Source organism: Leopardus geoffroyi, chromosome C3, assembly GCF_018350155.1.
Source record: "Leopardus geoffroyi isolate Oge1 chromosome C3, O.geoffroyi_Oge1_pat1.0, whole genome shotgun sequence".
Classification (NCBI taxonomy): Eukaryota; Metazoa; Chordata; class Mammalia; order Carnivora; family Felidae; genus Leopardus; species Leopardus geoffroyi.
In genome coordinates, this window is record NC_059338.1 from 107,644,473 (window position 1) to 107,671,691 (window position 27,219).

At 37.5% G+C, this 27,219-nt stretch overlaps 2 protein-coding genes and 1 pseudogene across 3 annotated transcripts in view; 1 reads left to right on the forward strand and 2 right to left on the reverse strand.

The window, feature by feature from the left end:
* RNF19A (ring finger protein 19A, RBR E3 ubiquitin protein ligase) overlaps positions 1–11,215 on the forward strand; it is a 56,971-nt gene extending 45,756 nt beyond the window's left edge. For both annotated transcript variants that reach the window (XM_045454063.1, XM_045454062.1), the window contains exons 6-10: positions 2,659–2,773; positions 3,304–3,465; positions 5,907–6,120; positions 7,792–7,935; positions 9,041–11,215. In XM_045454063.1, coding sequence (XP_045310019.1) covers positions 2,659–2,773; positions 3,304–3,465; positions 5,907–6,120; positions 7,792–7,935; positions 9,041–9,731 — 1,326 coding nt within the window. In that variant the 3' untranslated portion in view covers positions 9,732–11,215. The remainder of the gene's footprint in view (positions 1–2,658; positions 2,774–3,303; positions 3,466–5,906; positions 6,121–7,791; positions 7,936–9,040) is intronic.
* An 8,359-nt stretch (positions 11,216–19,574) lies between these two features.
* Positions 19,575–27,219, reverse strand: part of SPAG1 (sperm associated antigen 1) — a 78,448-nt gene continuing 70,803 nt past the window's right edge. Inside the window, exon 20 of the mRNA XM_045454065.1 lies at positions 19,575–20,198. Coding sequence (XP_045310021.1) covers positions 20,186–20,198 — 13 coding nt within the window. The 3' untranslated portion in view covers positions 19,575–20,185. The remainder of the gene's footprint in view (positions 20,199–27,219) is intronic.
* On the reverse strand, positions 23,932–24,900 carry LOC123585675 (annotated as a pseudogene).

Here is a 27,219-nt window from a genome sequence, read left to right on the forward strand (position 1 = left end):
TCATTAAATTCCAGTTAAGACTTTTGGGGCCAAACTCAAGACAAAGCTGATCCTTTTCCATATAACAGGCACATTTTTAAATATTCAACATATATTACTTTTATAATCAGAAAAATAACAATACATACTATTTTTTAAAAAAATTAGCTTTGGGACCAAGGATAAACATAGATACTTATGAGCCAAATGTTTATTATGGAAGGTTTTAAGTAACTAAGCTTGTTTAAAGTGTCCCATACATAATAGCTGATTATAATAATTTTTCATGTAATTATCCAAAGCAAGCCTTTGCTAAAAACAAAACTGTTTATTCAGATACTTAGAAATAGAAGTAGAAGGTAAATAGAGACTGTTGTACTGCACACACTTACAAATAATTTATAGAGGAGGGATTATTTACCTCATTGTTCAAGTCTTAGGTGCAGTTACCAGTCTCCTTTTTTCAAGCATCTACAAGATGATGAATTAGTTTTCCATTGAAACAATTTTCTCTGCGGTATTTGGGGATACAAACCAGCCCAGGCAAACCTATTAAGTTGATAAAGTACCTAAAAGTTTAGTCTTTATTTGCAATAACAAATAGAAAATGTGGCACAAAATAGTAAAATAGAAAAAATTAAGTTGAACCAGAAGTAGTATGATATGATCACTGTAATTAAACATTAGTGCTTAAGGATGAAAAGTTTTCTGGAGGGTTCCTGTTTACTCTGTCAGTTTTTAGTTTTGGCTTTATTCTGCTTCAGTGCTGTTTTTCAGGAATGGTAGTTGGGAGAGGAGCAAGAATTAGCTGCAGTACTGAAGGGTAATGAAAGATACCTTTGGGAGGGGCTGCCATCTCTACCTGCAGGGACTGTTGAGGCAATTATAGAGGCCCATTCCATAGGAACATATAGTCAATGCTGGGAAACAAGATTCTGACTAGGAAATAGGAATATTTCTTGTCCCACGCATGCTTCTCCCACCTCCCCACCCCAGCTTTCTCACGGTTTAATATATTTCACAAGACTCATTGTACTTTATAGCCTTCAAAATAACCGTATAATAATAATAGATTATTTTATTAACCCTCACTTGTAATATTGTTCATAAGTCAAGTATCTTATGTTAGAGACTACTTGCACACTTTTGAAGGCTGTTGTGAATCTCTATTGAAACAGGAGAAATGTACTTATTAGCTTTAGCCCTTGCAAATCACGAGACCAAAGATACTGAGCTGTTTTTTGTTTTGTTTTTTAATGTTTATTCGTTTTTGAGAGAGACACACACAGAGCATGAGCAGGGGAGGGGCAGAGAGAGGGAGACACAGAATCGGAAGCAGGCTCCAGGCTCTGAGCTGTCAGCTCAGAACCCCACATGGGGCTTGAACTCACAAACTGTGAGATCATGACCTGAGCTGAGGTCAGACACTTAACCAACTGAGCCACTCAGGCGTCCCAGATACTGAGCTGTTTCTTGAAGTTCATATATCTCCCAAGCCACTTTCAATGTGATATTAAACTCTATTTATTACTACTTATATTGTATACAAAGATGCTAAGTAGATCTAACTTCTGTCCCCTGGCAGCAGCATTCTCTTTTTTCCCCTCTTTCACCTTTTTACTTTGAGCTATAAATGGGACCCCAGGATTCTGAGTCATTTGATAATATTTTTCTTTATAAAAAGGAATCTAAGTGACTTATTTAGTGGTGTTTGCTTATACGTACTGCTTGTTAAAGGTTAATTTTTTTAAAAAATGGGGCAGGGGGAGCTGCCTGGCTGGCTCAGTCGGTTAATCGTCTGACATCGGCTCAGGTCATGATCTCACGGTTCATGGGTTTGAGCCCCGCATCGGGCTATGTGCTGACACCTCAGAGCCTGGAGCCTGCTTTGGATTCTGTGTCTGTCTCTGTGTCCCTCCTCGGCTCACGTTCTCTGTCTCTCTCTCTCAAAATAAACAAACATTTAAAAAAAAAAAAGTTGTAGAAATCTCCCCTAGAAGCCAACTTTTACCATTTAGGGATGTTTATTTAGAAACCTGTGAAATGCTAAATTTCTTAGGAGTAATCCTGTTAGTAAATATCCAATTCATAACTGTGTTGAAAATAATATTCTTAATTTCTTCTTTGCTCAAAACATGATTTTAACTATTCTTGAATAAGATTATACATTTACTCAAGACTATTTAAAAGTAAACACAAAGGAGGGGCGCCTGGGTGGCGCAGTCGGTTAAGTGTCCGACTTCAGCCAGGTCACGATCTCGCGGTCCGTGAGTTTGAGCCCCGCGTCAGGCTCTGGGCTGATGGCTCAGAGCCTGGAGCCTGTTTCCGATTCTGTGTCTCCCTCTCTCTCTGACCCTCCCCCGTTCATGCTCTCTCTCTGTCCCAAAAATAAATAAACGTTGAAAAGAAAAATTAAAAAAAAAAAAAAAAAAAGTAAACACAAAGTAAAATCTATTAAATTACTGTCTTTTTGAAGCAAATTATTAATAAGGAGTAAACTATGTGTAAGAATGTGGTTTGAGAACATTAAAACATTTGTCTTCAATTAGGACACTTAAGTGAATGAAATTATAAAAGAAATCACTTTAAATTACTATCAAATGTATGTCTAGACTTTCATTTAAATTAAATACGTAATGTGTTTTTAAATCTTCACCTCGTTTTTATTTTTAATTCAAGATTCACAACCGATACGAAGGCAAGGACGTTTCAAAGCACAAACGGAATTTGGCCATAACAGGTGGTGTAACATTGTCTGTAATAGTATCTCCAGTTGTAGCTGCAGTAACTGTAGGTAAGAAAATGCTTAAAAATACAATAATCTCAAGCTTTAAGTTTTGTGGAAGGATTGAAAGCATTGTATTTTTTTTTTTAAATATAATTTACTGTCAAATTGGTTTCCATACAACACCCAGTGCTCATCCCAACGATAATTACTTTTGTATTTAAGGACAATTTAAACTGAGCCTACAGAAAACCTCTCATTGAGTAATCGTATTGGTTAAAAGTATTATAGACTCAAGAGCCTAGCATTAGGATAATTGGTAAATTCTTAGTGGCTATTCCCTCCCTCACCTCATACAGTTTGAAGACTTGGCACTTAAAAAGGTTGACATCTTTTTTCACCTCATGAGTGTCACCTGAAAGATTCGGAGCTTTGAATTTGTTTGTTCCCCTTATCAGCTGGGTAAATCCACTTTGGGCAAGAGTTGGAGAGCAACAGCACTTTTCTCCTGTATATTTTCTCTTGAAAAGGCTTTCTAAAAAGTCATGTTTCTATGATTTATTTTTTGCCTTCTAATGACTAATTTAATTCCTCTTTAGGTATTGGTGTTCCTATCATGTTAGCCTATGTCTATGGGGTTGTTCCAATTTCTCTCTGTCGAAGCGGAGGTTGTGGAGTCTCAGCAGGCAATGGAAAAGGAGTCAGGATTGAATTTGATGATGAAAATGATATAAATGTTGGTGGAACTAATACAGCTGTAGGTAAGTCCTTTATGCAAAGGAAGAAAATGTACTTATTAATAGTTTATGTTAGGGGGTAGAGAACATGCAAATTAGAATTTCCATTGCCTTCTTTTCCAGAGGCCTAATAGCATTCATCCAGAAGTATATCATTGAAATACTGCCTAGGAAAGGTGAATGGATGAAAACGGGTGGAAGGGTTCTGGGTACCTAACCTACACTGGAAATGTAACATCTTAGAAGTTCTAGACTTTCAGTCTTCAATTTTGCTTAAAATATTACAAGTCAGTAAGGATAGGATATGAAGAGAAAGGTAGTTCATAAAAGAAGAAATGCAGATGGCCAGTGAATAGAGAATATCTTCAACCCACTGTTATTCAAAGAAATATGAATTAACTAGAGAATGAAAAGGCCCTCATAGACTACCAATAGGAGTAAAACCTTAAAAAATGTGCATGTTCTATATTCCAGCAATTCTTCTTATAGAAATTTGTCTTCAGGAAATAATTAGGCAGAAGTACAAAGATAATATACACTTTCTTACCTCCCATTCTGTCTTGAACTCACTCCAAATGTATTTGGACCCTTCCACTCTAGGGTTTTATCTCTACCGCTCCACTAAAGCAGAGTCATGAGTGACCTCCATGTTACCATATATAATGGTCACCTTTTGGGTTTTATCTTAATATACCAGTACACCTGACATGGTAGACCATGCCCTCCTTCTTGAAATATTTTCTTCACTTATCTTCCGGGAAACCTTTTCTCATCTCATCATATCTCCTGGCTACTTCATCTCAGTCTTCATCTACACCCGCTACATTATAATCTCCTCTATTAAATAATATGTAGACTGACGACTCATAAATTTGTGTCTAGGCTGGAACTCTCCTTTGAACTTCACATTTGTACATCTAACTCTTCTCTTTAATCTACACTTGAATATCTAACAAGAATTTCAAGGTTAACTTGTCTGCAACCAAATTCTTCACTCTAAGACGTGTTCTCTCAGTCATCATCCTCACCTCATTAAGTAGCCTCTCCATTCTTGCTGTTGCTTGGGCCAAAAACCTTCACTTACAGTGACTCCTCCTTTTCCCTTCTTACCCTACATCAGATCCATCAGCAGATTCTGGTGCTTCCTTCAATATTTAGCTATAATCCAACCATTTCTTACCCTCACCACCACTATTCCATTAGTCCAAGCTACTATCCTCTTCTTGGTCTATTGTAATAGCTTCTTTAGCTCATCCATCATCTTATCTTCCACTCACTATTCCACAGTGTAGCCATAGTGATAACTTGTGAAACATAAATCAGATCATGTCTTTCTTGTGCTCAGAACTCTGCTAGTGCTTCCAACTGTGCTGGAGGAAAAATCCACAATCCCTACCATGGCCTGTACAGCTCCACTCCACATGATCTGTCCTAGGCTGCATCTCTGAACTTCTTTCTTGTCACTCTCCTTATACCATCCCTCCTTCGTGTTTTTGAGGATGCCAAGTACACCTTTACTTGTAGACTTCTAAACTTGCAATTCTCTCTGCCTGGAATAGTTTTCTCCCCTGGTATCAGATCTTATAATAGCTTACAGACAGTTGGATCTGTAGGACATATCTAGAAATCAGCTTCTGGCCCATTTTCTTGACCTGGAGAATAATAAGTGGTTTAAATGGAACCTTCTTGGAAACTCACATATTTGCCTCCAAAGTCAGCTAACTTTTTCAACCGTCACATTTTTTACAGAATTCCTAAATCATCTGGATTTTCTAAAAAGTGCTGACCACTTTTTTGGGAAGGGGTGGGATTTTAAGCCAATTTTGCCTTAAAGGGAAAAATTTGATTCCTTAAAAGCACTTATCACAATTTGTAATAACTTTTTTGTTTACTTGGTTTCCTAAGGATGAGGGCTATATGTGTCTTCTTTGTTACTGTATTTTTAGCACCCAGAACATAGTAGGTACTTGCTTTCATCATATTTATTTGTTTCCATTAGCATACAAAAATCCTACTATTTTTAATCCCCCCCCAAAAAAAAAGGAGAAAACCAGTTTCTCCTCTCCCATTTCTTCTCATTCCTCATTTATTATTTTTTTTTCTTTCTTGAGTATAGTTGACACACAGTAATACACTAATTTCAAGTGTGTAACATAGTGATTCAACAAGTTTCTGCATTATACTATGCTCACCGCAAGTGTAGCGACCGTCTGTTCCCATACAGTTCTATTATGGCAAAAAGTGGTGACAGTTTAATACTGAGAGTTAGTCCTTAATCTGTTTTTAAACTCTGAGATACTTCTCTTTCCCTTTACCCCATAGTTACTTGTTCCTGACTCCAGATGTCTTTTCTGTTCCTGTGTATATTTTATAATAAAATGTCCTATCTGAAATCATAGAGGAATTTAAGAAGAGGAAAACTAATAATCACACTTATTTAATTTCTTTGAAATATTTGCATTTAGACACAACTTCAGTAGCAGAAGCAAGACACAACCCTAGCATAGGGGAGGGAAGTGTTGGTGGTCTGACTGGCAGTTTGAGCGCGAGTGGAAGCCACATGGATCGAATAGGAGCCATTCGAGACAACTTGAGTGAAACGGCCAGTACCATGGCTCTGGCTGGAGCCAGTATAACAGGGAGTCTGTCAGGAAGTGCCATGGTAAACTGTTTTAACAGGTAAGAGATGTGTGCTTTGTTTTCTGTTTGCCTTCTGTTAACTACAAATTATTCATTAAATAAGGATTTTGAATGATTATGTCATTATGTAATCATTATGATGATTACATATAACCGGGCTATGTCAGAGTTGGAAATGGTAATATTAAAAATGAATCTTAGTGGTGAACAGGAGGTTTTTACTTGTTTGAATTTTCTGTCATAATAGTATAGACCCATGGTATGGTAAAAGCCAAGTCTATGGCATAGCATTCTGCCAGTTTTTTCACTGCACTTGTCACATCTGATGTTATGAATCAGTGCTAGAGCTGCTTTGGTAGGCACAGTAAAGGAAATACTTAAGCCTGGACCTTACCTCTCAAGACAGCAGCAGCTGGATGTTAGAAAAAGAGACATTGGGTTAAGGCCTAGGGGAGCAGGAGGAATCAGGATATGTGGGAGTGTGTGAACTGAGGCCAGGGTAGTCTAGTCCACCTGAATCCTTTTGTATATTTATGTTTATTTCATTCTCACCAAGTCTTTTACCAACAGCCATACAGATAAGTAGGAGAAATGTAAAGCATTTTTATCTTCCTTTGTGTCTTTTCTAATTCAGTATTCTTTACTTCTGTTTATTAGCTTTTTTAATGATAAATTGGTCATATTTATCTTGTTTTTAGGTAGCTTGCTTTTGAACACAACTGTTAAGTTATATTATTATTATGTCATTTTTAAAGAATCAGATATTTTATAGGATCTTTTTAAAAAATGTCTTTAAAGCTTATCTATTTATTTTGTGTGCAAGAGAGTGAAAACTAGCAGGGGAGGGGCAAAGAGAGAAGGGCACAGAGGATCCAAAGTGGGCTCCATGCTGACAGCAGAGAGCTTGATGTGGGGCCCAAACTCATGAACCATGAGATGATGACCTGAGCTGAAGTCAGATGCTTAACAAACTGAGCCACCCAGGTGCCCCAGGATCTTTTTTTTTTTTTTTAGTTTATTTATTTTGAGAGAGAGCTAGCAAGTGGGGAAGGGGCAGAGAGGGAGGGAGAGAGAATCCCCAGCAGGCTCTGCACCATTAATGTAGAGCTCGTCGATGTGGGGCTCGAGCTCGTGAACTGTAGGATCATGACCTGAGCCAGAATCAAGAGTCAGATAGTTAACTGAGCCACCCAGGCACCTCACAAGTCAAATTGGTTGTATTTATCTTATTTTCAGGTAGGTTGCTTTTAAATACAAACTCTTAAGTTATAGTGGTGTTTATTATTATGTCTTTTTTAAAGAATCAGGTCAAATTCATAGGATCATTTTTAATATATAGATGCTCATGATTTTTTGATTCATTGTTCTGTCAAGTAGAATGGCTTTTAGTGTATTCAGATTTTGTTTCACACTCAAACATGGCCAGCATATTTAATTAAAATACTTTATGTCCTTTTTGTGTTACTCTGTTAGTATCTTACTTGGCAGACAGCTAATTTTTCCTATTTTATTTGGATGGCTGGTACTGTTCCGTGTGCTGCAGTAGAATTTAAATAATCAAATAAAAGGAGGCTAAAAAAATGCTAGTAGTTGTTTCTAAAATCGTTTCTTAATTCCTAGGGATTCTCAATGGAATTATTTGAAGATATGTATTATACTAGTCTGATATTATATGTAATTTCAGTTTTTATCTCCTCCCTGCTTTTTAAGGTTGGAAGTACAAGCAGATGTACAGAAAGAACGGTACAGTCTAAGTGGAGAGTCTGGCACAGTCAGCTTGGGAACAGTTAGTGATAATGCCAGCACCAAAGCAATGGCAGGATCTATTCTGAATTCCTACATCCCATTGGACAAGTAAGGAAAGAACTGTTATAAAGTTAAAGATTTTTTTCTTTAATTTTTTAATGTTTATTCTTGAGAGAGAGACAGAGCACAAGTGGGGGAGGGGCAGAGAAAGAGGGAGACCTAGAATCCAAAGCAGGCTCCAGGCTCTGAGCTGTCAGCACAAAGCCTGATATGGGGCTCGAACCCATGACCTGATCATGAAATCATGACCTGAGTCGAAGTCAGACGCTCAACTGACTGAGCCACCCAGGTGCCCCAAAAGTTAAAGTATTTTTTAAATTAATTTTAAAAGAATTATTCCTATCATTAGGCAAAACTATCATAAATAGTGGTTACCAACTGTTGGGTTCTCTGGGAAAAGCAAATGAAGAGATGTCCAGAGTAGGCAAATCCATAGAGACAGAAAGTATATTAGGTGTTGTCGGGGTGGGAAGACAGGCAGTGGAAGTGGATACAGAGTTGCTTGTGGGAGTGATGAAAATGTTGTGAAGTTAGGTGGTGGTGTGATGGTTGTACAACTCTGTGAATACACTAGAGAACATTGAATTGTGTGCTTTAAATGGGAATTTTGTGATATGTAAATTACATCTCAATAAAGCTATTCTGAAAAAAAATGGAGAAGGTAACATAGTACCTGGAACAGCATAAGCAATAAATGTAGCTATTTCTGTTTTTTTTTTTAATTAAAGCATTATTGTAAATATAGTCTTATTATTTCAAGTAATTTTTTTTTTAATTTTTTTTAATGTTTTTTTATTTATTTTTGAGACAGAGAGAGACAGAGCATGAATGGGGGAGGATCAGAGAGAGAGGGAGACACAGAATCTGAAACAGGCTCCAGGCTCTGAGCTGTCAGCACAGAGCCCGACGCGGGGCTTGACCTCACAGACCATGAGATCATGACCTGAGCCGAAGTCGGATGCCTAACCGACTGAGCCACCCAGGCGCCCCTCAAGTAATTTTTTAATAGAACTTGTCCTACGTCAATTTGTTCTGACAGCTTTTATGTAGTCTTTGAATTTTTCACACAGAATCCCTCCCCCTTTGCTGTTAACCTGAATAAAAATAAAAGGAAGTTAGAAATTTGTTTATATTTGTTACTCTTATATTCCAGAGAAGGCAACAGTCTGGAGGTGCAAGTAGATATTGAATCAAAGCCATCTAAATTCAGGCACAACAGCGGAAGCAGTAGCGTGGAGGATGGCAGCGCCGCTCGGAGTCATCCTGGTGGTTCATCCAGTGGCTTGCCTGAAGGTAAATCCGGTGCCACCAAGTGGTCCAAAGAAGCAACAGCAGGAAAGAAAGCAAAAAGTGGTAAATTGAGGAAAAAGAGTACCATGAAGATAAATGAGACCAGAGAGGACATGGATGCACAGTTGTTAGAACAGCAAAGCACGAACTCAAGTGAATTTGAGGCTCCATCCCTGAGTGACAGTATGCCATCTGTAGCGGATTCGCACTCTAGTCATTTTTCTGAATTTAGTTGTTCTGACCTAGAAAGCATGAAAACTTCTTGTAGTCATGGTTCCAATGATTATCATGCCCGCTTTGCTACTGTTAACATTCTTCCTGAGGTAGAAAATGACCGTCTGGAAAATTCTCCACATCAGTGTAGCATCTCTGTGCTTACCAAAACTGCTTCGTGTTCAGAAGTTCCACAGTTGAATCATATTGCTGAAGAACATGGTAACAATGGAATAAAACCCAATGTTGATTTATATTTTGGTGATGCACTAAAAGAAACAAATAATAACCACTCACATCAGACAATGGAATTAAAAGTTGCAATTCAGACTGAAATTTAGGCCTATAAATGCTGCAAATTAATTACCACTGAACAACCTTGTTTGGAGCTGGTTGAACTACATGTGACTACTTTAAGTTTCAAGTTACCAGCAAATGCCAGGTTGCATAATCTAATGCAGATACATTTTCTGTGTTCAGCAAAGCATTGTGTTTCATGTGGATCTTAATTACCAAACTATGAAATGAAGGCTTTAAAAAGTGCATTATTGTAAGGACAATAATTCTTAAGAGAAGTATGTTTTGTGTGTTCACCACAAAACAATGCTTGAAGCACATACTGTGTATTTAGATAGAAATTTGGCTTAATTTATAATCATTATAAAGTACTAATGCAATTAGAAACATTCTTATGAAGAAAACTTGAGGCTTAGGGATAAGTGGTTAGTGACATTTTATTGAAACCACTAAAGGATACTGTTTAAAGAACTTTGCAGGTTACTCTCAGTATATGATCCTCTTTGTAACACTTCTATTCATAACTGAGCATAAATTTCATTTTTTTTCTTCATATGCAATGTGGATATATAAAGCTTAATGCAGCCCATTTGCTACCATTTGGATACTTAGACACTTTGAGCAAGATTGTGGCAGTTTTTGCACAACTTTGAAATAGAAATACCTGGTACTCTCTCTATATCTTGCATCTTGCTGTTGCCATCTTAGAAGCAAAGTGTAAAAGTAGGTAATTAAGTATACTGACAGCACCAAATAAGATCTATAAAACTACACAATACAATTCCATTAGTTTATAAGTATTACAAAAAAGTCACCTTCTACCAAGGGGACGTTTGCACCCCATTGATTCTTGGTGCCTTTGGAATAGACTGGATTTTAAGGGCCTAGTTGTTTGAAGATTTTGCTATATTGTTTTCCATAGTGTCCTCTCTAGCCACTTTGGATTATGTAGACAAATACAAGATAGATAAACATGACTAATAATAACAACGCTGAAAAAGTATTAGCCTACCAAAGACACACTCAGGCTTCAGTGATTACATAACCTCAGTTTTTAACACATGCGTATCTTCTCTGATCATGAGCTCAAAGCACGGTGCAGAGTTTGTACCAAGTACTGAGGAGGGGATCCGTGTATGGCTGGCTTTACTTTCTTTTGCTTTTGTTTATGGAGGGTGGTCAGCTGACATAAACAGAAGTTGGCCAAAATACTGCCTATACTGTTAATTCACTTATATAAATAACCTCAATGATAGCAGTTGAAATGTTCCATCTTAAGTGTTTCTGTTAAGTATTACCATTATGGTGCTACTGAGCGTTTTCTTTTGATAAAAAGAAAAATGCCCTGGGCTGCAGTCTTCTTCCATCACTTGTTCTCACCAGGTCCATTAATATGCTTATAACACTAGTGCCAGTTATTTTATTTGATAATGCTTATTATGGTGTTTGTATATTTGTTTGCATTCCAATTTTGTTCAACAGTGAGTGTGTAAACTGCATACATTAAATAAATGTAAATACTAATGTATTGCTGCCTTATGGTTCGTTTGCAAGTGTTTTTATAAGAACAAGAATACTTACTTGCTATATGGCAGGTATTTATAGATCTTGCAAGCTATTGAGATGATTCTGTATCCTAGTCTTAGCCCAAAAGGAAGCATCTGCTGAAATTCTCAACAAACAATGTTAGAAACTGTCCTTTCTTCATGTCTGATACTTGCCTTTCCTTTAGAAAGAAGCTGCTTTATTCATCAACATATTTTATTTTTTAAAGTGAATTGGTTGGAAAGTAAATAGATCTATCATTAAGTTGTGAAAAGATAAGTATTATAAATCCTCATCTTAACAGAAAAGTAAAAAGATCTTAAAAGACTATTCTAAGATTTTCTCTGGCAACATAAGACCATGAAACTAGAGCCATTTAAATTTAAGCTAGTAATTGTAATCAAATGCTTTCTATCCTCGTAGCCTCTAAAAAATGCATTGGTAATTGTTTAAATTTCCTGTTACATAGTTAATAATGAAACTAATATGTATGCATATGTTGCCCACCTTCTTGACATTTCTGTAAAAGACCGAAGATTAAATGGAAAGTGAAATGAGTTTTGGAGGAATACGGCAAAAGTGGTGCCACGTAGGAGGTCAGTGCATTCAGTGTACCTCATTCCACTTCTGGTTGTGCCCTCAACAAGTACTGCCCCAGTCTCACTTGAAAAAATGGTCTAAAACTTTCCACTGGTTTCAGAAGTTCCTTCATCTCCCACGGATCCTTCACACTTGGATTAATTTAGGACCAAGCCAAATTCCCCTGGAGCTCAACTCTGAGAACATGAGAATACTCCAGGGTTCAAGCAGGCCTAAACTCACCAAAATCTTTGTAAGACCATTTGTAGTTTGCTTTTTTTAAGGCCTACAGGGGAAAAGTCACAGAGTAGTGAGAGAGAAGAATACAAAGATTATAATGGCATTACTCTACTGTTCGTTATGTAGACCACCAGTTTACTGGGATTCTCTTAAATATACAAATTCCCAGCCTCAGAACACTGAATCTGCTTTTATGGTAAATTTACACAGTCCATCACTATTATTTTCACTGCAAATTGAGTTAATTTGTAAATATGTAAGACTTTCCACAGCATATTGTCTAGTTAAATGTAAACTTTGACCACCAAAGGATAAAATACATGTTGAAAACCATCATAGCTATTAATTCCTACATGAGCAAAATACCTAACCTCCTGTTCTCGGATCATTTTGCCTTTATAGCCAGAGTCATTAGGATTCTCAGGGCTACGTTTTATATGGTTCCTTTTAATAGGCTTGTTTTATTTATTTCCCTTATTGAAGCATGAGTTATCGTTGCTAAAAGCCAATGTTTACATACTGGTGGGTTTTGAATGCTCAGAATAGTATTGTAAACTTGGGGAGAGTTACAGTGTTTTGGTAACCATCATTTAATAGATGAATAGTGAAAGGGAGTTTGCAGGTTTTAAATTTAGTTCAAATTTAATCATTGTATTTCATATGCTAGTCAGAATTTTTGGGATTCCTGCCTATTTATCCAACTAAGTAACAAAGTAGACTGGAGATACAGCATTGTATCCGACACCGTGGCTTCAATGACCTTATACTATAGTTGGGGGAGAGAGACATGAAAAACATACACATAGCTTAAAATGGTGTCAGATGATGGGTGTTATGAAAAACATGAAGTGTGGAATAAAGGGACTAGAGGTATTGGGTAGTGCTGTTTTATACAGAGCATTTCTGCTTAGATAACATTAGTGTAAAGATCTAAAAGATCCAAACCAAATGGATGAGCATTGCAGAAAGAGATCTTCTCCCAGGTGAGTTAATGGACTATTTAGACATCAGTCTTGGTATTTGACATCTAGTAAGACAAATCTGCCACCTTGTTTTTCTTGGAGAGTGTGTTGACTATTCTTGACACTTTACATTTCCATAACCACTTTAGAGTAACGTTGAATTCCGCCCGTTTTAGTTGGGATTACATTGGGTCTATAATTATCCCTGTAGAGGTCTTTTGTGTGTTCTGTTAAATTTTATTCCTGGGGAACTTTATATTTTCTTCAATGCCATTTTCTGTTTGTTACTGATAGTATATATATAAATACAGCTGATTTTTGTGTAATTTCATATGTAGGGAATGTAACTTTTAATTCCAGTAGTTAAGCTTCTTTGACATTTCTGTGTACACAGTCGTCATGTGTGAATATTTTTTTATCTAACATTTTTACAGTGCTCTGAATTGTCCAACACTTTCTACATACTTTTAAAATATTAACTTATTTATTCTTCAGACAACTCTCTGAAGGAGGTATTTATTGTCCCCGTTTTATAGATGAGGAAACAGAGGCACAGAGTTAAGTATTTTGTCCAGGGTGACATGGCTGGTAAGTGGCAAAGCCAGGATGCAAACGGTTTTGTTTCTTCCCCTTTGATCTTTCTATCATGTATTTCTTTTTCTGGCTCATTTGCACTGGCTAGGACTTCAAGTGTAAGGTGCTGAATAACAACCATTAAGTATGATATTTGTGTGGATAAATTTGTAGATGCCCTTTATCAAGTTTATTAAGTTGTCTTTTAGTTTGCCAAGAGTTTTTACCTTGAGAAATATGCTGAATTTTATTGACTGCTATTGGAAGGGACATCTGTCATATAATTGTGATTTATTCCTTTAAGGGTTAATATGGTTATGGTTAATATGGTTAAAATATGAACTTGATTTTTCAAATATTATACAAACCTTCTGGGATAAACTTCAGTATCAGAGTGCATAGGATTGGAATTATATCTTTTTTGAATGTTTGGTAAAAATTGTTGTTAAGGCTATCTGGGCATTGTGAATTATTTTTTAATATTATAGAAAATGAGATTTTCAGCTTGAGAAGCAGTTCATCTTTATCGATATAATATGAGAAGTAAGGAGTGGCAGGCTTTCTTCTGTAAGAGTTTACTAATCCTAGAATCTGTGAATTTTTCTGGCTCTATGGTAATGACAGTTTTGCTTTTATTGTTTTTCTTTCCAGCCTTTTGCCTAATAATTGGAACACCTATTTCAACTACCTTTTATCCAGCATGGAGGAGGTAAAACTTAGATGCTTCATAGCACAGGTATACCAAGTGCCTCCAAATTCTGAATTCAGAATACTGGGACAAGAGAAATCTTAGAAAGAAAGAAACCATAGGCTCTTGAGGATAAGGACCATGTCTTCTTTTTCCTATAAGTTATGTACTAATAAGTACTTTATATTTGAAGAGGAGATTGAGGATAAGCTTGCTATGGTGGGACAGAATAACTGAGCAGCGGCAATGAGAATGTTCGTGGGCCTAGGCCTCAGAGTTGGTACCAGTCTCTTCATTACATTGTTAGAACAAGTTTTTGGAAACAAAGACAGTGACTGAAAAAGCAGTCACTTTTAATAAGGTTTTATATCATGTACGTTCATAAATGTAGGTGTATGACAAAATTTGGAAGTTTTGCGTTCGTGAGCAAACAGCCAAGAAAGAATTCTTGAGACATTTTTGGTGCAAAAAGGTGATTTTATTTTAGCACAGGGACAGGACCCGTGGGGAGAAGGAGCTGCACTAGGGTTGTGAGGAGTGACTGATTATATACTTTCAAGTTTGTGGAGGGAATGGAGATAGAGATAAAGTAAGTTTCTAAGATACTTTGAAACAGGGTTTCAGGACCTTGAGGGGCAGCTGCTGTTAAAGTCATTTTTAGTTTTTAATAAAACATGAAGGCAGCCGTGATTTCTTTGAGGAAGGCACACCCTGCATGTTTCTGGGTTCTGTCTGTGGGCTGCAAGCTGCAAGGAGATATGCAGCTCTCCTGCCTTTGTTTCCCTCATCAACTGGGACAGCATTTTTCAGGGTTGGTTTAGCCAAGGCATTTTAATTTTGCTTTTGGGGGCTTTTTGTTGTATGTTCAATTATTATAGGAAATATGATACTTTAGCTGGATAAAGAAATTTGTTGATTTAGAGAGGTAATGTGCAAACTGATGTTTCAGAGAATGCACAGAAAAGAATTTACTTTCCCTTTCAGCCTTTTTTTCCCTTCTTTCCCTTTTTTCTTTGCTCCACCTTTTCTCAGCCCCTCCTTTCTACATTACCTTCCCCCATAACCCCTGCAAAGGAGCAAGTATGTATGATAGCATAGTTTTCTCCATGTTACATGGTCATGCACAATGCATATATACATTGATCATTTTCTTGATTTTCTCAATATCTTACAGAAATTAGTCCAAGTCAACTGGTACAGCTCCAACTCATTCTTTTTAATGGCTGCATATGATGGGCATTCTCTTTGGCTCTTTTGTTTCCCACCCCGCCCCACTCCTCTACAAAAGTGTGCAGGCAGCCCCTCATGTAAGTCCTTATTTTCTGGTAGTTTTAATTATGGGAGATAGTTTCATGGATTTCCGATGTCTAGGTTGCAAAGTCTATGTAGTTTTAAATTTAATAAGGTTATCAAATTCCCTTTTTTAAAAAAGGCCATCAATATTTACAGTTCCACTAACAATAGGTGAGTCTCCTTTCCCCTGCATTCAACCAATAGTAAATATTAGAGCTTTATAGTTTTTACAAGACTATTTGGCATAAAGGTATATGTATTATTTGATTTTATGTTTATGTATCCCTGGTCACTAGTGAATTTGTATATCTTTTTGTAGGAGGAGAATTGGTGGTATTTGATGTACTGTTTTCTAAACTGACTTTTATATCTTTTGCCTGTTTTTGGAGGGGGTTTTCTCTTTATTCAGTTTGAAAGGGATCTTCATCATAGCTATTATATATTTACAGTTATTATAATTATCTATGCATTATATATAACTATTAGTAGTTTTTTGTTACAGGTTATATTTTTGTCCAAGTCTATTATTTGGCCATTTGCTTTATTAACTTTTTTTGCTGCACATGTTATAAACAATGTAGAATTTTATTAGGTTGAATCTTTCTTTTCTTTTAAGTTTATTTGTTTATTTTGATAGAGCGCACATGCACAAGCAGGGAGGAGCAGAGAGGGAGAGAGAGAATCCCAAGCAGGCTCGGCACTGTTAGCATGGAGCCAATGTGGGGCTTGCACTCACAAACCATAAGAACATGACCTGAGCTGAAATCAAGAGTCGGATGCTCAACAGACTGAGCCACCCAGGTGCCCCTGCCGTGCATTTTATTTTAAACTTACTTGGAATGTTTCTAGACTATAAAGATAAGTTGCAAAGATAGTTCAGAGGCTTCTCATACACACTTTTCACACACACACACACACACACACACACACACACACACAATTTTGCTATATGAAAGTTCTATTATCTAATTCTATATTTCAGAACTTCCCATCATAGTTAAGGTCTCCTTTGCTCCTAAATTATACTTACAGTCTCCTAGGTTTCTTGGAAGATTTTTTTTTTTTTAATGTTTTTTTTGAGACCAGAAGCATGCAGGCCGGGGAGAAGCAGAGAGAGGGGGAGAGAAAGAATCCCAAGCAGGCTCTGTACTGTCAGTGCAGAGCCCAGAGCCTGACACAGGGCTTGATTTCACAAACCGTGAGATGGTGACCTGAGCTGAAATCAAGAGTTGAACACTTAACCAGCTGAGCCACCCAGGCGCCCCCTCTTGTGAGATTTTTAAATTTTTTACATTTGCTTTAATCTGTCTTGAATTTGTTTACTATAATGTAGAAGTCCAATCTTATTTTCTTCCAATGGAAAGCTGTTTTTGTGAAGGCACTGTTTTTTAAATAATCGATCCTTTCCCACTGATCTGAATGCTACCTCTCTATTGGAATTTCTAGATTGCTACCAGAAAGCCTGCTGGGATTTTTATTGTGATTCCATTGAATTTATAGATCCATTTGGGGGAAATAGGCGTCTTAACCATAGTGAATCTTTTGATTCATGAACATGGCTTATCCATTTATTATTAAGTTTTTAAATTTCTTTCAATAGTGCTTTATAGTTTTCAGTATACGGATATTTTTTTAAATCTCAATTTCTGATCGTTACTATTATATAGAAATACAATTGATTTTTGTAGATTGTTCTTGAATCCTACAAACTTGTAAGTCATTTATTAGCTCTAAAGAGTTTTAGTACAGCCATAGGATTTTTCTACATAGACAATCATGTCTCTGCAAACAGTTTTATATCCTTCTTTCCAATCTAGATGCCATTAGCAACATTTTTTTATTTTTTTGGACCTATTGACTTAAATCTCTAGTAAGATGTTAAATAGGACTGGTAAAAGAGACATCCTTACCTTGTTTCCAGTCTAGTCTTCCATCTTCGCCTTTTATTCCTTTTGGTAAAATCTTGACAAGCTTAAAGGGGTGGCCAGTTTGGATTGATTGGAGGACCCCAGAGTTCACCTGTAAGTTATTATTTGAATTGAGTGGTTTGCTTTTTTTTTCCTTCAATTTTAAAAATTGAGATACAGTTCACATATTGTAACATTTTTAATGTGTAAAATTCAGTAATGTTTAGTGTATTCACAAGGTTATACAACCATAACCATTACCTAATACTAGAACATTTTCATCACCCCAAAAAGAAACCCTGTATCCACTAGCAACCAGTTCCCATCTCCCCAGTGGTCCTCCCACGACCCCCATCCCTCAATGGTCTTCTTAGTTCCTGGCAACCACTAAAGCTACTTTCTGTTTGAATAGATTTGTCCATTCTGGGCATTTCACATAAAATTCATATAATATGTGGCTTTTTATGTATGGCTTCTTTTCACTTAGTGTTTTCAAGGTTCATCTATGGAGTAGTATATATCAGTACTTCATGCTTTTTATGGGTGAATAATAATATTTTGTATGGTTATAACACACTTTTGTTTATCATCAGTTGATAGACCTGTGGGTTCTCACATTTTTGGCTATTATAAATGATATCCACATGTGTGTACAGGATTTTGTGTGAACATGTTTTCAGTTTTCTTGGGTATAATACTAGGAGTGGAATTGTTGGGTCATATGGTAACACCGTTTAACTTTTTGGAGAACTGCCAAACTCTTCCAAAGCAACCGCATCATTTTGCATTCCCATCAGCAATATGTATACTTCCTAATTCCTCCACATCCTTGTCAACATTTGTTATTGTCTGTCTGGGTTTTTTTTTTTGTTTGTTTTTGTTTTTTTTTCTGTTTTATTATAACCATTCTAGTTGAATCTTTGCCCTTGTCTTCACACACATATGAATTAGGATTAAAATTGTTCCTCCCAACCCACTGATTAATTATAGTAAATATTTGGTCCTGTTTTCAGGTAAGAGGCTGACATAGAAGAGATCAAATGTAAGGTAGCCAGTAAGGTTCAGTTTTTAGCAGTTTTTGGATTTGACAGGTCACTATTTAAACCCTAAGGAAAAACAGAAAAGCAAGTCAGTTTGGTTCCTGAGTTTCCTGTCTGGCTTCTGCCTGCTACACAATGAAGCTTCCAGCAGCAGAGTTATTATTACTAGGTTTGTATTGCTTTCTGATATTGAAAATTCCGCAGAAAAGTAATTTAATCATACTGAGCTCTTTCTTCTCGTCCACCCAAGTCTGTTCAAAAACCTGGCTTAGACTTTGCTTTTTCCTGAAAATGTTCTTGATTTATTCCTCTTGGCCCTTGTAATAACTTTGACACTCAAACATTGCGTTGATGCTTTTGTTTCCCCTACTAGAGCTTCTGGAACTTGGTTTTATTTTGTTTCTTCCAAATTAGTCATAAGCTCATTAAAATCAGAAACTGTCCTTTTTACTTATCCTCCACAATACTTTATTCAGAGGGTCTTGAGTAGTTTAGTTCACTTACAATGCTTGTGCAACTCAGATATTAGTAATTGCACAACTTGCCTTCTGGCATATTGGGTTGTATATTCCAACTTGCCTAAGAATTAGAAGAGATATTTTAAAAGTTAAGTTCCCAGCCCCTTGGCCTCAAGATTCTCAAGCAATTCTGAGCAAATATTCTAAGAACCACTGTTTGAGAAATATTTAGAAGAGCATTATAAATTTGTCAATAATAGGAACTTCTCTAATCTGAATTTTGTTAACCAGAGCACCTTTTTAGGGCAGTGTCCTCTAGATTCATTTATTGAACATTTACTAAGCACCCGCCAGCCTATGCCAGACTCTGAATATGCAACTGTTTGTGTTGACATACCTCAAAACAGTGACAGGTTGGAAAAGAAAGATGCATGTTGTTAGATTCTCTGCTGCTCAACCTGTGGAGTAATTTCTTGACTTTGTCATGACTAATTCCCAGGAGGTGGTAACAGATATCCAAGGCTAGTCACTTCTCTGGCTGTATTGTTTCTATTGGAGGGGTCTTAATGTAGATCTCTTACCCAGTAAGTGAATAATGAACGTGTCCATAATACTTTTTTTAATGTAACTTATTGTGTCCATAATACTTGAAAAGAGCTCTCTTTTTCTAGCAACATAGATGAGATATACATATGGGAAGAGAGCAATTGTAAACATGGAAGGAAAGATAAAAGTACTAAGTACCGCCAGGTATTCTACATAAACTACATCATACTACAGCCCTGAACGGTAGGAAGATATCCCTCCTCATTTTGCAGATGAGGAGCCTAAAATCCTTGAGATTATACAGAGTTTTATATGAGCTCATTACTCCTGAGTATCAGAGTTAGGATTTAATTCCAGGTTTATGCTCTAGTTTCCCAGAGAAAAAGAGAAGAGACAGCTGTGAGAGTCTCTTATACTCTTATCTCCTGCTTGTTTTTCATTGATCTTTGTACCATCGATTAACTTTCAACCATCTCTTTACTTTGACGTGAGGCAAAAGGCATCAAAACCTATGAACTTGAAGAAATTCAGTACATTCTGGAGACAGATCCCTTGTGTGGAGACCTGAGAGGCAGGACTTCTGCGTCGGTTTTTGGGGGTCCTTGTGGTCTAAGTGGTGGCAACTGGCTGAGAGAGTAAAACACATTCCAAACGTGAACATACTTTGCTACATCTTGTTCCTAGATGGCAAATATAATAGTATATTAGAAAAACAAGTATAAAACATATCTTTGAAATCACTTTAAAATAATGATCTGTAACTCATGATTAATTATTCTGTTTGCACACAAATACCATCAGCCCTTAATACTTCTTCCTGAGAAGTCCTCTAGTGAAGAGCACATTTCCAACAGTGAGGCGCCACAAGTTGGTCACGTGAAGGGAGTTTTCACCAAAATGCATTTTAGAAGTGGAAATGAAGTTTTCCTGACAAACAGCAGATTCTCAATCTGTCCATCATGTTGCAGTGTCAACTTACAGAGCCCTTGGCATTCTGCGATCTTGCTCATGAAGAAGGTGCTCTCTGAAATTGCCTGGATACGTTATTGATCATTCTGAGCAACTCAGAACCAGAGTGGCCATTTTAGATTCAGTCTTGTAGCTGCCCTTAAGGCTTTGCCGCTTTACCTTTCAAGTTTCCCCTCCTTTGCCCACAATCTCAGCATAAGAGCAAAACCAGTACAGTCACGGTTCATCAGCATTTCAGACTGCATAATATTCTGTTGTGTTCTTATTTGGACTTCAATGTAAATGGAGTAGAGTTAGATGAGGATCTCTCTTAAAAAAAAAAAAAAACCTCTTCAGGCCACAGTGTAACCCAGTTTTATGACAAAGAAAAAGCTTCTGGATCTGATAAATGTTGTTGGCAGTAGTTTGAATAGTGTTGGGAGATAGAGGCCAAATTTCTTTCAAAAAAGGAAATTTGGGAGGTAGGAAAGAAAAATGGAAGAAGTTATCTATTTTTGAAAATATGGTGTAGGAAAGGATGGAAACTTGGGAGATTGAGAGAAGGACTTTAAGTGAGGAAGAGTTGAGTGGGTTTGGAGACTGAGAGAAGGCTGTAATTGAAAGGGAAATATGCAAAAGATGGATTTATTCTGGAAGGAAAGCCCTTGAAGAGAGGGGAGGATAGCATGAGGGATCAGCACTAGAAAGGAGGGGGAAAATTACTTTCTAAAAGAGAAGGATCAGGGAAAATCTGGTCATTAGTCAAAAGGGGAGTAGATTGGAGCAGTTAGATGAGATGGCCTCAATTGTTTCAGTTAAGGTCAGGTAGCTGAGCATGATCACAGATCAAAACACAAAAACAGTGGGTAAAACTATAGTAGAGCTATGCATACGGCACTATGAGAAAACAAAGATCACTTAACTCAGCCAAGGCAGGTGAGGAAAAGCCTCTGGGAGAGGACATTTGAACTGGATTTTAAAGGATGCCTAGGAATTAGCTTTGTGGTTTTGGGAAGTAAGAAGGAAGAGAGAAGAGCAGGGAAACGTCTGGTGCAAAAGCAGTCGATGTTGAGTGAATGTGCCCTCTCTGGGTAATAAAACAGTTTGCCTGAATGAATATTGGATGCGGAGATTGAAAGAGCCAGAAAGGTCTAGGAGGAATCTGAAGTTTCTAGCTTAGGCCAGAGTATGAATGCTGGTATCTTTCACCAAGATGATGAACAAGTGAAACCTAAGTTTGAGGGAACAAAGAGTTCAGTTTGGGGCATTATTACATTTGAGGTGTCTATGAGGCATTCATGTGGAGATGAACAGTGTGAAGTTGGTTTTACAGATTGAGAGATCAGGAAAGACTATACAGAAACAGATCCAAGTCTTTGGATATAATTTTAAGCAATCCTAAAGTCTTAGTGGCTTAACAAAAAAAAAAAAAAAGGATTATTTCTCATTCATGCTATCTGTCCAATGCAGACTGGTAGGAATCCGCTTCAGACCAACACTCAAAGAATCAGGCTGATGATGGAGCTTGTCGTCTTCTTACAACCCACTAACTGGAATGTGAGGCCTTTCTCAGTCACTGTAGCAAGGGTGAAGACCATGCAGGGCCTGTACTAGCTGTTGTGTACTTGGGCCCAGAAGGGACACATCACTTCTACCTCTGCTCTGTTGGCAGGATTTGTCATGTGTCCCTAACCAATCACAGAGTTTGAAAAGTCCCATCTTGTGTATGCCGAGAAGGGGAAGAAAACCAGGCAACCCCTGACTCACAGAGGAACCACATCTATAACTAAAACTCTATTTCTACCATTTTATATGCAGCATACAGCTTTCTGTTTTATCCAACTATCATTCCTTCAGGCCTATCACATAGACATTCTGCTCCTCTAAGATTAAGAGTACACGTAGTTCCCTAAACACGCCCCGTTATTTCACACTTGCCTTCAACATGCACCTTCGATGTGCATCTGGATGCCTTTGTGTCTCCTCTTTCCTCTGCCTGGCACACCCTCTTCTCATCCAAATGACAAACTCAGGCTGCACAGTTATCTCCTTAAAACCTATCTTAACCTCACAGGCAGTACTGGGCATTTCTCTTGCTCTACGTAATCACTATTACATCTCTATTAGTTTAACAAGATTGATAGTTTATATGTTCATTGCCTCTACAAGCTGTAACTTAAAGACCAGGCACCTTACTAATTATTCCATTATGTTTAATATTTTCCATTAAACAGCATAAGTTCAAAGACTTGAATCTTGGATCAACTACTTGCAATATTTTTGTAACCCTTGTTAATTTACAGGGATTTAATATACATTTTCTGTGTTTGATTTTTTCTGTGCCATAGTTTCCTCATCTATAACAGAGTTGTTATAAGAATTAAATTAGTGTGTAATAAACTATACACATGCCTAACACAAGGCTCAAAACCAAGTACGGTAGTTTTTTTTTAATTGAAATGTTTGACATATTGTGTAAATTTAAGGTGTACATAACTGATTTGGTACACTTATATAGTGTACTGCTAGGTAGCATCTTTATCACCTCACATAACTATTTCTTTTCTGTGGTGGGAATAATTAAGATCAGTCTCTTAGCAAGTTTGATGCTTATAATGTCTACAGTCATTATGCTGTGCATTAGTTCTCTACGACTTAGCTGATCTTCTAGTGCTAGTTCGTTCACGTAAACATCTCTCCTGTTCCCCCAACCTGGTAGTTCTACGTAGTAACTATTATTTTTCTATTTTTAGGAGTTTGGCTTTAAGATTCCACATAAAAGTGATATCATACAGTATTTGTCTCTGACTTATGTCACTCAGCATGTCCTCAAGGTCTAGCCATGTTGTCACAAATGGCAGGATTTCCTTCTTGTGACTGAATAACATTGCATTGTCTGTTGTGTATGGGTATGTATAATCTTTATCCATTCATCAGTTGACGGGCATAAACTGTTTCCATATCGTGGCTGTTGTGAATAATGCTACAATAAATATGGGATTGCATAACCTTCAATATCCTGTTTTCATTTCTTGGGGTATATACCCACAGTGGAATTGCTGGATCATATTGATAGTTCTATTTTTAGTTTTTTGGAGGAACCTCAAAACTGTTTTCCATAGCGGCTGCAGTTACCACCCCACTAACAGGGTACAAGTGTTCCTTTTTGTGCACCTTCTCACCAGTGCTTCTCTTGTCGTCTTGAGGACAGCCATTCTAATAGGTGTGCAGTGATACCTCATTGTGATTTTGTGATTAATGATGTTAAGCATCTTTTCATGTAACCTCTAGGCCATTTTGAAATCTTCTTTGGGAAAATGCCTGTTTTTTATTTGGATCGGTTTTCATTATTGAGTAGTGTGAGGGTGTGTGAGGATTGTGTGTGTGTGTGTATTTTTCTTGTATGAAACTATATGCTGTTGACAGTTGGAGCCTGGGTTCTCTGCACAGAGACTCTGATGTGGTCCTTTGTAAGACGGTCAGTGAATTCCTGACAGGTGACTTGGTAAACACAGTCAGAAGTGAGCTGTAGGTCTTGGAAATGGCATCAAAAACAGCTTTGGCAAAGTTGCCCAGAGGGTGGCAGTGCAGCCCCTGGCTGAGGTGTAGCAGTCATAAGTACCAGCCATCATCGTAGCTTCTTGGGCACAGAGGCTGAGACAAAGCCAGTGCCTCTGGGCAGGGATGAGGTGCACTGGCACAGAGCCACAGCAGCAGGTCACCTTGCGTGGCATGGTGTGGGGCTTGTGGATCTTGTTCCTCCAGTAGCCTCGCCGTATAGGGACAATGGAAAACCTGGCCAAGACGATGGCCCCATGGATGGCTGTGGCTACCATCGAGCACTTAATACCCAGAACAGCATGTCCATTGTAATCTCTGCTGGCAACAAATACCTTGAACCTGGTCCGCTGGCGAGCAAGGGTTTGCTTTTGAACAGTCATAATTTTTAAAACCTCATCCTTGAGGGATGCCCCTAGGACAAAAAAGAAGTCAATGATCTCAGATTCCTTAATGGGCAGGGAGAAGAGAGAAATCTCCACCAGGGACATGATCTTCATGTCCTTGACCAGGCAGCCCATCTTGGTAATGGGGATCCACTTCTTGTCCTCAGTCTTGCCTCCACAAGCGCATTGGCCTTGGTCTTAGCCATGGCCCAACCACAGCTGTAACCCCAGCCCTGGATGCTGCTGCCCAAGCCTCTGTGGAAGCCACCATGACCTCCCATTCCAGGGCCCCCAGGCCCTCCAGGTCTAACTAACACCAGTGCCATCCGCCACTTGGCGTTTTCTCAAAATGTTTATATATTTTGGATATTAGCCTCTTACCCAATATATGCTTTGCAAACGATTTTCTCCGATTCTGTACCTTTTCATTTTGTTGATTTCTTTTGCTGTGCAGAAGCTTTTCAATTTGATGTAGTCCCACTTGTTAATTTTTGCTTTTGTTGTTTGTGCTTTTGGTGTCATATGCAAAAGTCATTGCCAGGATTGGGGCACCTGGGTGACTCGGTTGGTTGAACTTCTGACTCTTGATTTTGGCTCAGGTCATGATCTTATGGTTCATGGGATTGAGCCCCACATTGGACTCTGTGCTGACAGCACAGAGCCTGCTTCAGATTCTCTCTCTCCCTTTGCCCACTCCTCTGCTTGCATGCTCTCTCTCTCAAAATAAGTAAACATTAAAAAAAAAAAAAAAAAAATTGCCAAGATCAATATTGAGGAACTTCTTTCCTGTTTTTTTGTTGTTGTTTGTTTTTTCTAGGAGTTTTACGGTATCCGGTCTTATGTTTAAATCTTTGACCTATTTCAAGTTAATTTTTGTGAGTGGTATAAGATGAGGGGTCCAGTTTCACTTTTCTGTGTCTATGCCATTTTCCCAACACAATTTGTTGAAATACTATCCTTTCCTTACCGGGTATTCTGGCTGCCTTGTTGAATGTTAGTTGACCATATATGTAGTGGTTTAATTCTGGGCTTTCTGTTCTCTTCCAGTTGTCTGTGTGTCTTCTTTTTATGCCAGTACCATGCTGTTGCAATTACTAAAGCTTTGTAGTATAGTTTGAAACCAGGAAGTGTGATGCCTCTGGCTTTGTTCTTCTCATGATTGCTTTGGCAATTTGGGCTCTTTTCTGGTTCCATACAAGTTTTAGGGGTTTTGTCATCGTTTGGTTTGGTTTCTATGTTTGTGAAAAATGCCATTGGGTCTTTGATAGGGATTGCATTGAATCTATAGATGGCTTTGGGTAATAGGGACGTTTTAACAATAGTAATTCTTCCAATCCATAAGCATGGAATCCTTTACCATTTGTGTAAGGTTTGATTTCTTTCAATGATGTCTTGTAGTGTTTGCTGTACAGATCTGCCTTGGTTAAATTTAGTCTGGGTGTTTTGTTTTTGATGCTACTGTGAATGGGATAGTTTTTACCTCTTTTTCAGATGCTTACGGTTACAGAAATGCAACTGATTTCTTTGTCAATTTTATATCCTGCAACTTGACTAAATTTATTGATTAGTTCCAATACTTTTTTGAGTCTTCGGGATTTTCTCTATATACAACAAACTGCAAGAAAATTTTTGCTTCTTCCTTTCCAATTTGGATGCCTTTTATTTCTGTCTTGCCTAATTCTTTTAGCTAGGGTTCCCAACACTTGTATTAGGAGTGGTGAGAGTGGGCATCTTTGTCTTGTTCCTAATCTTAGAGGAAAGCTTTTTTCACTGCTGAGCAAGTTAGGTGTGGGCTTGTCATGTATGGCCTTTATTGTGTATGTTCCTTCTGTTTCCAGTCTGTAGAGTTCTTAAAATGAAAGGATATTTTGTCAAATGCTTTTCCTGCATCTGTTCAGGTGGCTGTGTGATTTCCATCTTTCATTCTATTAAATGGTGGTATATGAAACTGATTTGCCCATGTTGAACCACGTTTGATCCCAGGGATAAATCCTACATAGTCATGGTGTACAATCCTTTTAATGTGTTCTTGAATTTGGTTTGGTAATATTTTGTGGAGAATTTGCAGATCTACAGTCATCAGAGATACGGGTCTTCAGTTTTCCTGTAGGTCCTTATCTGGCTTTGATATCAGGGTAATGCTGGCCTCATAGAATTGGCCTAGAAGTATTCCCTCCTCTTCAATTTTTTGGAAGAGTTTGAGGATTGTTAACTCTTCTTCACGTTTGGTAGAGTTTGCCAATGAAGCCAGTTGATCCTGGAATTTTCTGTTAGGAGGCTTTTGATTACTAATTCAATCTCTTATTATTAATCTGTTCAGATTTTGTTTCTTTCTGATTCAGTCTTGGTGAATTCTGTGTTTCTAGGAACTCCTCCATTTCTTCAATTACTTAATTTGTTGGCATGCAACTGTTCATGGTAGACTCTTACGATCCGATGTATTTCTGTAATGTCTCTTCTTTCATTTCTGATTTTGCCTTTTTTTTCTTAGTCTAGCTAACAGTCTGTCAATTTCATTTATCTTTTTGAAAAATGTTTTGTTCTTTTTTTGTATTTTTTTCTTGTCTCTTATTTCTGATCTTTATTTCCTTCCTTCTTCTAGCTTTGAGCTCTGTATAGCTCTTTAGGTGTAATGTGAGGTGTAATGTGAGGTGTAATGTGAGGCTGTTTGAGATCTAACTTCTTAACATATGCATTTATCATTCTAAACTTCCCTCTCAGAACTGCTTTTGCACAGGTTTGCTGTTTCCATTTTCAGTTGATAAATTTTATTTCCCTTTTAATTTCTACTTTGACCCCACTCGTTCAG